The sequence below is a fragment of the Aspergillus mulundensis genome (assembly GCF_003369625.1).
Source record: "Aspergillus mulundensis strain DSM 5745 chromosome Unknown scaffold_2, whole genome shotgun sequence".
Lineage (NCBI taxonomy): Eukaryota > Fungi > Ascomycota > Eurotiomycetes > Eurotiales > Aspergillaceae > Aspergillus > Aspergillus mulundensis.
In genome coordinates, this window is record NW_020797890.1 from 1965817 (window position 1) to 1978108 (window position 12292).

The following is a 12292-nucleotide window of genomic DNA, read 5'->3' on the forward strand; positions in this document are numbered from 1 at the left end:
CGACTCGCCGTACACAGGAGGCTTTGTGTAACGCGGGCTCGGGGTCCAGCAAGGGCTAAGGCTAAGGCCAGGCTATGTATGCGTCTCGGGTGCGTGCATTATCCGTCTGCGGCATTTGCCTTGTCAGCCATACACGTCCTCATCCACCTGGGTCATAAGGTTACGGACTAACCAGCCAGCCAACCAGCGGGGTCTTCGGGATCTGGGAGTTGCGAGCTGGGCTATGGCTGCGGGCTGCTCACGGCGGTGCTACGGGTCGCTGCGAACTGCAGGTCCGCACTGCGCTGCTGCATCGAGCAGAGCACAGTCCAACTCAACTGCAAGAGAAGAGATGGGAATGGGTTAGCGGGTGCTGTGCTAAGGTAAGGTTCTTACAGCTGCAACGTGCGTGGCCCAGCTGGAGGGCGCTTAGGTGCAGAACTGCCTAGCTGCTGCTTAACCTTGGACTTTGTAAAGGTACGGAGGTCATAGGGCTAGCCTCGGCTGGGGTCTCCAATCAACCGCCATTTGTACCTGGGTTAAGGTGGACGAGATCTAAGATACTGGAAGTCTTCAGCAAGGAACGCCTTGTTGGCGGTCCAGGGGTCAAGCCCTAATTCATTAGACGTGCTTCAGTCAAATCGGTAACGTAGATACCCACCTTAGAAGTCCGTCCTCTAGTTCTTCCTGCGATAGCAACGCTCATCTACTCCATAGTCGAAGCGGAGTCAAGTGGAGTGCCGCTTGCTTCCTGGAAAGCTCACCCCCCGCAAAGCCTAGACCGAACAAGACTATGCAGAATGCATTCTACCATAGCTATGCCACGCTGGTACCCGCTCTCCTTGCTAATGCAGTCCAGTTCTATACGGTAGTATATACAGCCACCCAATCCACTCTAAACACGCGGCATCCCGCGAGATCCGTCATCCGTCTAGTCCAGCAGTAAATCAAATCTTCGGCCCTAACTTACCCCTCCTCCTCAACCTCGCGATCAACTCCTCATCGCCCGAATGCGTATTATGCTCGAACTCCGGCTGAGCGTTGTACGCGATTCGGGCGGCATCGACGAGGATCCGTGCCGTCATGCCGAAGACTCTGTACCGGGTGACAGACTTTGAGTCCTCTTGGTGTTGTCGGTGCTGCCTCTCCTCTTGCTGCTTTAGTTTCTGAACGGCTTCTTCCTGCGCCTCGTGGTGCGGACGCGGTTTCACGACCCGCTCTGGATTGACGGGGACGAAGAATTGGTGCACTTGTCGCCGTATGTTAGCATTCTTGCCTTTCGTATGAAGAAAGGGGAGGCAGCGGGGGACAGATAACGTACTCCTCCATTGCGTCCCCTTGAACTCATTCCAAACGCCCCGATACCACCCCTCATCCCCCTTCTCCGCCCCTTCCACGTGCAGTCCCGGTCTCCCCCTCCCATCACCAACCGGCTTCAGGGACAGAAAATCCCTAAACGGCGCCGTAAAAACAGCCGCAACCTCTCTCGCATCAAGTCTTGGAATAAGCGTGATCTCCGGATCCGCGTTTTCAGCCGTCTTCTCGTCGAATGTATGTAAAAGCGCTACACAAGGACGAACAACAAGTTCCGTCCTTGCCAGCGAGCACGGGATCTCGCAGAGGTGTTCTACGCTGAAGGGGTGTGGAAGGGGCTGGTCTAGACTCGGCAGCCCGATTTCCTCGTGCGCCTCGCGCCGCGCGGTTTGGAGGGGTGTTTCGGATAGAGAGTCGGATTTTCCTGGCGATTCCATGTTTAGTATGCAGGTTACAAGCATTATTATCGTGCGCGGCTCACCACCGGGTAAAGCAGCCTGTCCTGCATCTGTATTGAGAGTAAGCGTCAAGTCGGATCAAGCTAGCCCTAACCTATGCTGGGTAGCAGGAGCTGCTTCCAGTACAAGAGGCAGTGGCACAGTCTAGCTGAAGTGAAGGGAAGACATACAAGAGCTAAGCGTGCTCGCCCTAATCGTCAACACAACCCTCAGATCGCCGTTCGCATCCGCATACAGCAGAAGCAGGACTGCTGCGCGGCGCGACAGCGGGACGAGGTCGTAGCTGGTCGGTGGGGGGTTAAACGCTCTTAGGCGGTTGATTGCTTCCTGTGCATGTTAGAATCATGCGAATCAAGGCACGAATAACCTGATTAGGCGTGTAGCCGTTGAACAGGCGGACTTACCTGCGAAGCGGCATTCAGACGGGGCATATCTCTCCGTGATGTTGTTGTTGAGCTTGACCGAGGGCTGGATGGATGACGATATCGGGGTGTGGAGAACGAAGATGAACGGAGTATGGGGTTGGGGCTGGGCCTGGCGCTGGAAGGGCGATGGGTGCGTAGGGCGCGGAGAAACGGCGCTCCTCGCATGCTTTTACGACGAAGATTCTAAAAAGGACCGAGTGCCTGGTTTAATAATTGCTGGAAGGAGATGATTGGGTGCGGAGGGGATGGAGAGTGCTGGGTGGGAGGTTGGGCCGAGGTTGCGGAGTTGGCTGAGGCTGTGGAACCGAACAGGCGGATTTACAACCGTCGAGTATGACGGACATTCTCATATCGTCCATAGATATGAATGAAATGGATAGAAGAATATACAGTCCATATATTGTTCAGGTACATATCCAGTAGCAGTAAATCCGCCATTTATCGTCCAACGATGACGCTCCAACCGCCATCTTTCAGATGTCAAATCAATAACCCTCGCTCCTCCCATCTATAAAACATAAGGAAATAAAGAGTAGACAGTGGTGGGTGCAAAACAAGTCTATCGTACAACATAACACAAACAAGAAGGTAATAGAAGAAGAGCTAACCTATTTGTTTTCCTTCTTCTCGTTCTGCACTGCCGGCTCGGAAGCCTTTTCGGCCTTCTCGCCCTCCTCCATAGCCTCGGACGCCTCGCCAGACTGACTGGTCTCGTACTTGTTCTCCTCGTCAATGTCCTCGGTGTCCTTGGGTGCGGCCACACCCTTCTCCTCGTTCTCGCTGTTCTGCTGGTTCTCCTCGTCGATGAGCTCTTGCTGCTCCTTGATGACCTCTAGACGCTGCTTGTTGGTAGCAGCGCCCTCGGCGTTGTGAACCTCGAGCTCGATCTCGTGGAAGAGTTCCTCAGGAATACTGGACAGAACCGCCTGGAGGGACTCGATCTGAGAAGACATCTCCGCCTCCTTACCGCCCTGTGCGTAAACATAGGCGTTGCTGAGGACTAGCAGTGTCGAGGGAACGCCCTGCTTCAGTCGGAGATCAAGCCACTGACCAATATCCTCGCGCAGGCGGGCGGGCGAGACACCGTGGGTGCGGATACCTCGGGAGGCACAGGCCATCTGCAACTCAGGCACGGAAAGAGACTCAACACCTTCGTAAAAGATGGCACGGTCGTCGCGCTTGATCTGGCGCATGCGGTGACGGATGTTGTACCGGAGCATGGCGTCGGTGCCGAATGTGTTGAGGTTCATGTACTTGCAGATACCAACCAGCTGGGGTCGGGACAAGTTGTCGAGAGTAAGATCATCCTTGAAGATCTTGCACACCTTGATGACATCTTCAGCCGAGGGCGTCTCGCCGGTGGTCCTGATCTTCTTGAAAAACTCGGCAAACTCCTCGTTCTTTACACTCGCCGCCGTCACAGGAAGACCAGACTCCTTCAGAGTGTTCTTCAAAAAGGTAGAGACCTCCTTTCGGGTAGAGCTCAGGCTCAGAGCCTTCTTCTCCCGGGCGGACTTGCCCTCGTATGTGCTGGGTAGGAGGTTGGGGAACAGCTTGAGAGCGATGGGCAGCAGAAGTTCCGCGAATGGGATGATGACAAACATGGAGAACGGAATCAACCGGCCAAGGTCCGTCACAGTTCGTTTAAGCTAAAACGTCAGCATGTCAACTCAAACCAGGCAGTAGAAACCAACCTGTCTGTGCTCCCTCCGGCTAAGCTCATAACCACCGGCCATTTTCAGTGCCAGCCGGGAGCTAATGCGAACCTCGGTCGCAAGGAGCTTTGTGCCATCCCAGTAATGCTGAACCTCCTTCTTGATCTTCTGCCCGATCGTCAACTTCTTCGCCTCCTTCTTCGGCTCCTCGCCACCCTTCTTGTCCTTCTCCTCCGCAGCGCTCTTTACCAGATCGCTCTGCTTGCTTGTACTCTGAACATTCTGCGACTGGACGGAGAGCGCTCCCTTGGGGTTTGTCTCTTGGTTCGCCTTCGCACTGGCGGACTGCGCCTGGTCGACGGGGATGGGCTTCTTGGCCTGCTCCGCGTTGAAACCAGGGGGCGGCAGGTTCGACGGCCCGGATGTGTTTGTTGATTGTTCTGTGGAGTACCCGCGCTTCGGAACGAGAATGGCAAGGGCTGTTACTTGAGAGGGGAAGTTTCGGCTGTTATAGCGGAGGCCAGCTGCGGCCGCTCCTAGAGCTCCGACATAGCGCTGTCGGGCTGCCAAAGCAAGATACGTATCAGCAACCTAGAAGCGCACAATAATATGCATAGAGAGTCGCTCAAAGATAAACTCACCGATGGAGTTGGGCCTCAGCACGGGGTTGGTGCGCACAAGGCGAGCGGACCTCATACTGGCAGACATGGCGGATGCTTGGATGCTCAGATGAGCGAGCTGGAACAATAAATAGACACAACAACTCTAGCGGCAAGTCCTAGAGCACTCGAACGAATTGCTGGTATGGGCGAGATCGATGAATGGAGATGCGATGAATGACAGGCAATGATGTGTCCGCCAGCTCATTTGCAAGAAAGTCCGCAAGCAGCGGAGGCGCTGGCCACGTGACCCGGAGTTACGTGTATTCTCCGATCGGGCCAGGCCTTTTCCACGGGCACTTCTCCTTGCACTCCGGCCCAATCTCGGGATTTGCAACTGGCCGTGTGCCTCACTAAACCAACTTATTGGCCATCGCTCGCAAAGGCTGGCCATTTATCTTCCAGGTGCATTCCATTCTGTCCCTCGGCTATCCCCAAATCTACATGGCGGTGCGAATTGCGTCTTTCGGCCTCGGATAGCCTCCCGAGGCTCCCAGCCGAATCTGAAATCCCTCTCAATGTTGTACATAGCACCAGCAGGTGAAAGTGCTTGACCCTCAACAAAAAGCCTTCACCTTTAGATCCCTGCTTTGCGCGATTTGGGGACCTTATGGAAATGACCTACGTGGCGTCATTTGAATATACCCCGCTACTCTGCTCTGGCTTGAAATATAATCTACGCTTGAACCCCATGCACGTAAGTGGACTTCCATATCTTCATTTCAACTCATTAATTACTATACAAACAACATGCCATATTCACAAACAAGTATCAGAACATGTACCCAAAGCAGACAAGCAAAAATCTCAGTTCAACCCCTTCAACTCAAACAACGCCTTCTCCTCCAACCCCCCAGCAAGATTCCTGACAGTCCACTCCCACAAATCCTCCTGCTTCTCCTTACTATAACTCTCCTTACTCGACTTGATCTCTTCCGTCCCCTCATAGTAAAGCCCACTCTTCTTCGCAACCTCCGCATCCCCGGCTACCCAAGCAAGACTCTGCCCGGACTCCTCCGCAGAATGGATGTTCGGCATCACCAACAACCGAAGCAAGGGTAGAACACGGGGAAGAACATACGTCCAGACGAACTTCATCAGCCCGCCCGCGTCACGCGCGAGACCAGTGCCAGGGACCATGCCGGGGTCGAAGGCTGCGATGGTCCAATTCTTGTAATCCGTGCCGCCCCTGTTACGGAGATCAGCGAGGCGGCGCTCGAGCGCGTATGTCCAGAGGATGTTAGCGAGCTTGCTGGTCGTGTAGCGCTGACGGCCGGGGAGATTGAGAGACTCGCCCGTTGGACGAGCGAGCTGTTCGGCGGAGGTATACTCGGCATCGGGCATGCCCGTTTTCTGCTCCGGGTCGTGGGTCCCGCTCGCGGTGACGACAATGCGGGCCGTTTGGGCGAGATGCGGAGTAAGGAGGGAGAACAGCAGTGCATGGCCGAGATGGTTGATGGCGAAGGTCTTCTCATAGCCGTCCTCCGTGTAGCTCACTTCGTTGGGGAACTGGAGGCCTGCGTTGAAGAGCAGGTGCGTGATGGGGGAATTGTTGTCCTCGGCCCATTTCTTGACGAAGAGGCGCACTTGCGATAAGCTGGCGAGGTCGAGGCGCTGGTATCGTACGTTATTTTGGCCGGTAATGCGGTTGATTGTGCCGGCTGCGTCGTTAGGGTCGCTGCGGGAGACGATGGTGATGTGGTGGTTCGGGTATTGGCGTGCCAGAGCGACGGTGCAGTGGAAGCCTAGGCCGGCGGTGCCGCCTGTGATGAGGATGGAAGAGGACATGGTGAGTGATGGTTGTTGATGATAATAATCATTTCGAAAGAGGGAGTGTGTTGAATATATACTACAATGGTAGATCTATGCGGCCATGGCAGAACGAACGCGAGCGGACGAGTAGGAAGCGAGAGCGAAAAGGCCCAAGACAAGGAGCAAGCCCCAAGCAGCAGCTGTTCCTGTCATAGTCGGGCTTGACTAATTATCCCCAGCCTATATCCCCGTCTGGGCATTCTTACAGTACTAAGTCTATTTCGATCTCTCGGTAGGCGGAGGTAAGGTTATCATGGCTGATATCAGCCATATATATTTGCATCTAGTAGTATGTACTCCATCTACCACGGAGTAGACGAGCGGAGATATGGTTAAACTAACGCCAAGCAGAATGCCTAGAAACAAATGGGCACTAGATCCTGAGACTCCCACATTTAGCGTACTAACCCGGGCTAACTATAGCAACAGCCAACAATGTATGCAGTTATATCATCAGTCTAATTGTCTGTATTCGAACGAGGAGAAAAATAATAAGCAATGTAAGCGAATGGGTCATTGTCAAAGCATGTCTTCATAAATAAATCGCAAATCAAACGAGCGAAATTAGCAAAGGCTATAACGAAGGAACGACCGGATAAAGAAGTTGGGTATCATGGTGACCATCTAAATGCGACAAGAATTTCATGTAATACTCCAGGATAGAAAACGGGGGCATTAGGGTAGTGGTGTTGCTGAAAAGACTGCAGTATCTCGAATGGTTGGCAGACTGCTCATCCGTCATAGTGGAGCTCAAATGGATGATTGCTTGCATCATTCATAAGAATCACCATCGCCCTTGTACCTCAGCGACAGACATGCATGCCATATATTGTAGGCATTGCGATGTCTAGCGGTGGCACGTGGTCGTTGGTAAGTGGCCGATTGTTCATTTCCGTGTGCCGCCCTCGATGGCAGTCGAAACCCCAGTGGAATCCAGAAGGGGAATCTTCTCAATGTTGGCGTTGTCGTGGCTGCCCTTGGCAGACGTATAGTCGGACTGTTTCCCGTCTGGATGAGCGGCGGCGGCAGCCATTCCAGGAGTTATCGGAGCCATCGCTCCCTCTGGACTAGACTGCCATTGAGCAACTTCTTTCTTCAACTGCTCGAGCTCCTTCTGGAAGCGCTTGCCGAACACGTCAATATAGTACGTGGCTCCGTTGTGTATGCTCAAGATGAAAAGGCCGGTAATGAATATTCCACTGGCCCACCGGGACCAGAGCCAGATTGGACATGGGATCATGGTCAGCAGGGCGTAGAGATATTGGATCATCATGAATGCGGGGGCTTGGAGTGACTCCGGGAGGCTGAGGACAAGTCGACCGATCCAAGCCTTGGCGTACGATTTGCGGAGCCAGGTAAAGCTTGTTGGGCGGCCGGCTGCGATCTTATCTGCACGGCGGACGGTGATAAATAAGTGGTAGGACATTTGCCAGATCATGTACGGAACAGTCGCCCAGATCATCATTGAGAATAGTCCGAAATGCTCAGGAGAGCCAGGCTCGCTCGTTTTGATATCGTATATGGCCGGAAACCTTTCCTTCAACACGTCCAAGGACGTAAGGTGGACAAGGCAATGAAGGGTCACCGGAGGCATAATGTGGATGAAGAGACTGACAAAGTTAGTTGATCGAAGTTTAGACTAGGAATGTTTGAAATATACCTGACGACTTTGTCCATGCTATGGAAGACCATGGAGTTTCGCCACATGGCAATTGCAACTGCATTGTTACCAAAGGTCAAGCAGAAAGTGCTGATGAAGAGCCTCTTAGACTGCGGGAACGCCCAGATGGAGAGCATGCAAAGCACGTTGACAAAGTAACAGAGATCCGCCAGGAAATAGTGATAGCCTATCGCGTGGTATCTGTAGAATCGGATCGGCATAAAGTAGGCGAGCTGTGCGCTGAACCAGATGTAGAAGTACTCAGGAAATGATCCAAGCAGGTATCCACTGATGAAGATGTTGAGTACACCCGCTATAAACGAGATCTTCTCACGGAGGGTGACCGCAGCAGCTGCGTTCCATCGCTGCGACAGGCGCTCTACTCCGGTCTTCATCCGACGACGGTATTTCTCCAGCTGCTCATCGGCGGTGGGTACTCTCCGCTTCCATTCGCCCACGACCCGGTCTCTGGCATTCTTCGAGGTTGATCGTAGCTTTTCCTGCTGCTTCTTGACCTTCTCTCTTTGCGAGTTGAGCGAGCGTTGCAGCCTCTCGAGCCTCTGCGACAGAGACAGATTGTCTAGGAGGTCGAAAACAGTGAGCTGGTCGAGCGGTGGAAACGTTTCCCAGTCATCTTGGTAGGAGAAGGAGTTGCGCGACAGGCGAGGTCTGGTAGATGGGGAGCCCGGAGGGGAGAAGTAGTCTGATTCAGAGTCCAATATATCTTCCAAAGCCGCAGGGTGTAGCTCGGGCGTTTCTCCGCCCTTTGCGTCCGACGTTCTTCGCTGATGGACTCCGCCTTCGTCCATGATGAGTTTCTGTTGAAACGAGAATATCGTAGGGCCGTGGCGGCTGTCGTGCGGGTATGACCGACTGAGGAAACGGGAGAGAGTTAGCAAGCCCATACTTCACGCTGGTACAAATTCCGCTGTGAAATGTAGACAGGTTACTCGCAGGCAAAGCGGTGGCGGTGAAAGAAGGTGACAGGCAATATGAAAGAAAGAACGAAGAGATCAAGACATGAAAGCTTTATCGAGAAAGCGGGGTTTATAGCCTTACCTCTGCTTCCGGCACCAGGTTATCTTCACGACCGACTCGCTGGGTCGTACCTAGACGAAGTTTGGATGGGTTGGGGTAGAGACACAAATGCACCAGTGACCGTCAACGTCCAACGCGCATGACCGTGGACCAGTGCTTGAGGGATAAACAATCAGACGGACTAGAAGCGAGCACGGGGCGCTGAAGGAGGGAAGACGAGCAAAGAGGCGAAGACGAGGATAGGAACTGGAAGCCAACAGGAATGACGATATTCCGCGTGTGCGTCGTCATTAGTCCCTGGTTGGCCAAAGCTCCGGCTGGAGTCTGGCCACGGGATCGCCGTCATGGGCGGGGCCGGTGATCCAGTCGACACCTGAGCATTAAGGCATTAAGGGTCTCCTCCCCAGGAACTGCAACTCTAAATGTCCATGTTCTGCGCTTCCAAGGTTTGAAGCAAGATAATATGAGCTGCGAAAGTATGTTCCTGACCAACCTTTTGAACAATGTTTCTCGAGACTCTTACTGGTGACTAGAACTGAACGACCGAACTATTCCCGAGGTCAGACAATAAGTTGCCACAAAAAATCATTATGCAGTGACCACTTTAAAAGGAACGCAGGACCTTGGACTCCTAGCTACTGAGTCAGGCGGTAGCGTAATCATCAGACAGAGTAGCATATCCCCTAACTATCCGGCTGATGTGCCGAATGTTCTATTCGCATCGCGCTTGGTGTACAACTATCGGCCTCCAAGTTGAACTCGCGCATTACTGGCTGTAGTCTGCTCGTACCTTCCATGGTTATAAAAGTGGGATATAGGCCTATAAGCCCAGACATGGATCTTGGAATCGGGGGCCTTTTCGCAAACGTATCCAGGAAACACAGTGCTGTTGCCTTCACTGATACTAATGCAGCGCCGACTTGTACAATCGTACAACAAGTATAGCATGGGTTTGCGAGGCTGAGTAACATCAGCAGTGCGTCACACCTCTACCGAGACGGCCATCAGCAAGCCAGAGATTGAGTGTTGACACTATTCATGCGCTTGAATCTCTAGGGACAGACATCAGGTATCAATCCCAAGACTCGGTCACGGACTGTCGTTCCCTCAGACCTAGACAAAAAGAAACTGAGAATTACTACCTACATGGTGTCCGAAGCTATAGCTCCAGGTAACAATAACAGGATATTGTTCAAGAATGCTTGCTGCTAAAAGATGATAGCTGACCATGAATCATACTGTAAAACCTGCTAAGGGTTTCAGTGGTAGACGGAACTCACCATCTGACACCATGAAGGGAGCACAGAACGAAATAAGGCAAGGATGGCATATGGGAAATGAGCACAGAAACGTACGGAGTAGGTGGATATTAAAATAATACTATTCTTTCTGTGGGCAGACTAGGGTATGGTTCCTGGATAGGTACACATATGGTACCCATTTAAGGTTGTCAGTATGCACTCCCTCAAAGCCCTTGAACCAAGTATCATTTATGCCGCCCTTGAATAGATTATCTTCGCCACTAGGGTTTACTTAGTATCAATGCTCGCTAAGGCACCATCGATGAGCTTATCCAAGCCCTACGGATTTAGCAGCGGGAAACGAAATGCTCATACCTTGAAAGAACACTAATCAATGCACTGAGCCATTACTATTACATACCATACAGATAATCGCAAGGCAGATCAAAGGACTGACTTTCTCATACAATATAGTAAGACACGCCGCATAGATAGTTAGGGCTCTATCTATCTAAGTAGAGCAAGTTACATCAGCAGAGCTTTTCGAGAGCACAATTCTCGCCCTCCACGCTGTTACATCTAAGTCTCAAGAGCAGTTTACATACTATGGCTTTCAGAATGCGCTCGAATACTTTACTTTCCCGCTCTTACGCTGGTTCTAAGTACCGCCGGCTGTGCGCGTATTCCGTACCAAAACCCGCAGAGAAAAGTTGTCTGGAGTTAGTGACAACCAAGGGAAGCGCTACCCCGAGACAGCTGGCACAGTCAGGGGCTAAGAGCTGGGATACGAGTATACCAGAATGGATACCGTATCCGGTCTTCCCCAACATCAGTGGTGCTTTGTCGCTACCGAGTTCTCAAATTGGGATACCCTGGGTTCTCTTGTTCAGAGTTAAGTCCCTAATAATGTCAAGATGCTTCAAGACAGAGAAAGTTGCGGGATTATTGGTGCATTCGGTTTCGACCCCTGATACGTCAAGAAAGCGCTTGGGGAAAGCAAGTCCGAGCATCGCACTGTCCTCGTATGCAGACGCGGTACCTCAGCTGTGACATAGGTGGCAATTTCTTGAGACGGCAAGATAGGCCTGGCCACGCTGGCTCTTCTTTTGCCTCAGCAGGAAGTCAATAGCCTATAGGGTACCTGTTTCTGCACCTTGGCAACTGCCCCGGGCCGGAACGCCCGCTTCACAATGCTGGGGGATAAGTTGAGTGATGTGTCAACCGCAGTGAACGTCTCGGGGATGGAGGTCAGGAACACTCGGGACTCAGGAGTCAGAACCTTGCTTCCCTCTCAAACCTTACTGTACATACTCTGTAGACGAAGGTACCGCCAAGATCCGGAATTTGGAATCGAATCCGCTCGTAGGGCTTGTGCTCTTTGCCGCACCGTCTAGTCCCTACCTAGACTAGAATCCAGCAGGCGACGATCCATCCGTATCGGAGAGCAACCCACCGACGAGTTTTGAGCACTAAGCAGAAAGCCAAAGCCCCTTGCTTTGGCATTGCTATGGTGGCAACGAGCCTTCGCGGCGGTTGGTAGGCTTGATGGTGATCAAGCAGTTCAAACTGCATTCTGGGCTTGATGCTTCGCGGATAGCGGCGTGCCGCGTGCTCGCGTCGATGCTGACTGCTGCGTCAGCCGGATGCTGTACGGGGTTCCCGGTTGACGCCGTCAGCCTCTGTGGAGGAGCCACCTCCTGGAATCCCCTCAAAATCTCGAGGTAAAAGCCAATCGCCAGTGGGGACAATCCTGCCGGGATGGAAATATGATTGATCATTTCGCGTGGCATAGCCTTCCCGGTGAGCCGGTCACATTTGCGCCCGCCAATGCATCGACGGGCTCAATTGGGACTCGACTCACTCGAATCTTGAGAGTCGAGCATATCCCGTCGTCAATCGCTAGGCTTGTCCTGCAGATATTGAAGTTAGTTTAACTATGCTGTGTAACGACACCCATAATACCTATCGTGTTACAAGATAAGTCGAGTCGAGTTCCTGCTGAGTGTGCTCAGGTACCCTGAACCATGATCTGGCGAGTGTCTACATACGCA

The 12292-nt window shown here is 52.6% G+C and overlaps 4 protein-coding genes across 4 annotated transcripts; all 4 read right to left on the bottom strand.

Annotated features, from left to right (window-relative positions):
• Positions 1-926: 926 nt before the first annotated feature.
• Positions 927-2182, bottom strand: DSM5745_03295 (NUDIX hydrolase; the record flags this gene model as incomplete). The annotated part of the gene is made up of 5 exons (XM_026745311.1): positions 927-1228; positions 1301-1717; positions 1775-1801; positions 1922-2078; positions 2156-2182. The coding sequence occupies 5 exons, from the start codon at positions 2180-2182 to the stop codon at positions 927-929; spliced, it is 930 nt and encodes a 309-aa protein (XP_026606177.1).
• A 602-nt stretch (positions 2183-2784) lies between these two features.
• DSM5745_03296 (MRS7 family protein) lies at positions 2785-4539 on the bottom strand (the record flags this gene model as incomplete). The annotated part of the gene is made up of 3 exons (XM_026745312.1): positions 2785-3825; positions 3871-4394; positions 4473-4539. The coding sequence occupies 3 exons, from the start codon at positions 4537-4539 to the stop codon at positions 2785-2787; spliced, it is 1632 nt and encodes a 543-aa protein (XP_026606178.1).
• A 758-nt stretch (positions 4540-5297) lies between these two features.
• DSM5745_03297 (uncharacterized protein) lies at positions 5298-6278 on the bottom strand (the record flags this gene model as incomplete). The annotated part of the gene is made up of 1 exon (XM_026745313.1): positions 5298-6278. The coding sequence occupies one exon, from the start codon at positions 6276-6278 to the stop codon at positions 5298-5300; it is 981 nt and encodes a 326-aa protein (XP_026606179.1).
• Positions 6279-7188: 910 nt separating this feature from the next.
• DSM5745_03298 (glycerophosphocholine acyltransferase) lies at positions 7189-8771 on the bottom strand (the record flags this gene model as incomplete). Its single annotated transcript, XM_026745314.1, has 2 exons — positions 7189-7912; positions 7963-8771. The coding sequence occupies 2 exons, from the start codon at positions 8769-8771 to the stop codon at positions 7189-7191; spliced, it is 1533 nt and encodes a 510-aa protein (XP_026606180.1).
• Positions 8772-12292: the final 3521 nt, after the last annotated feature.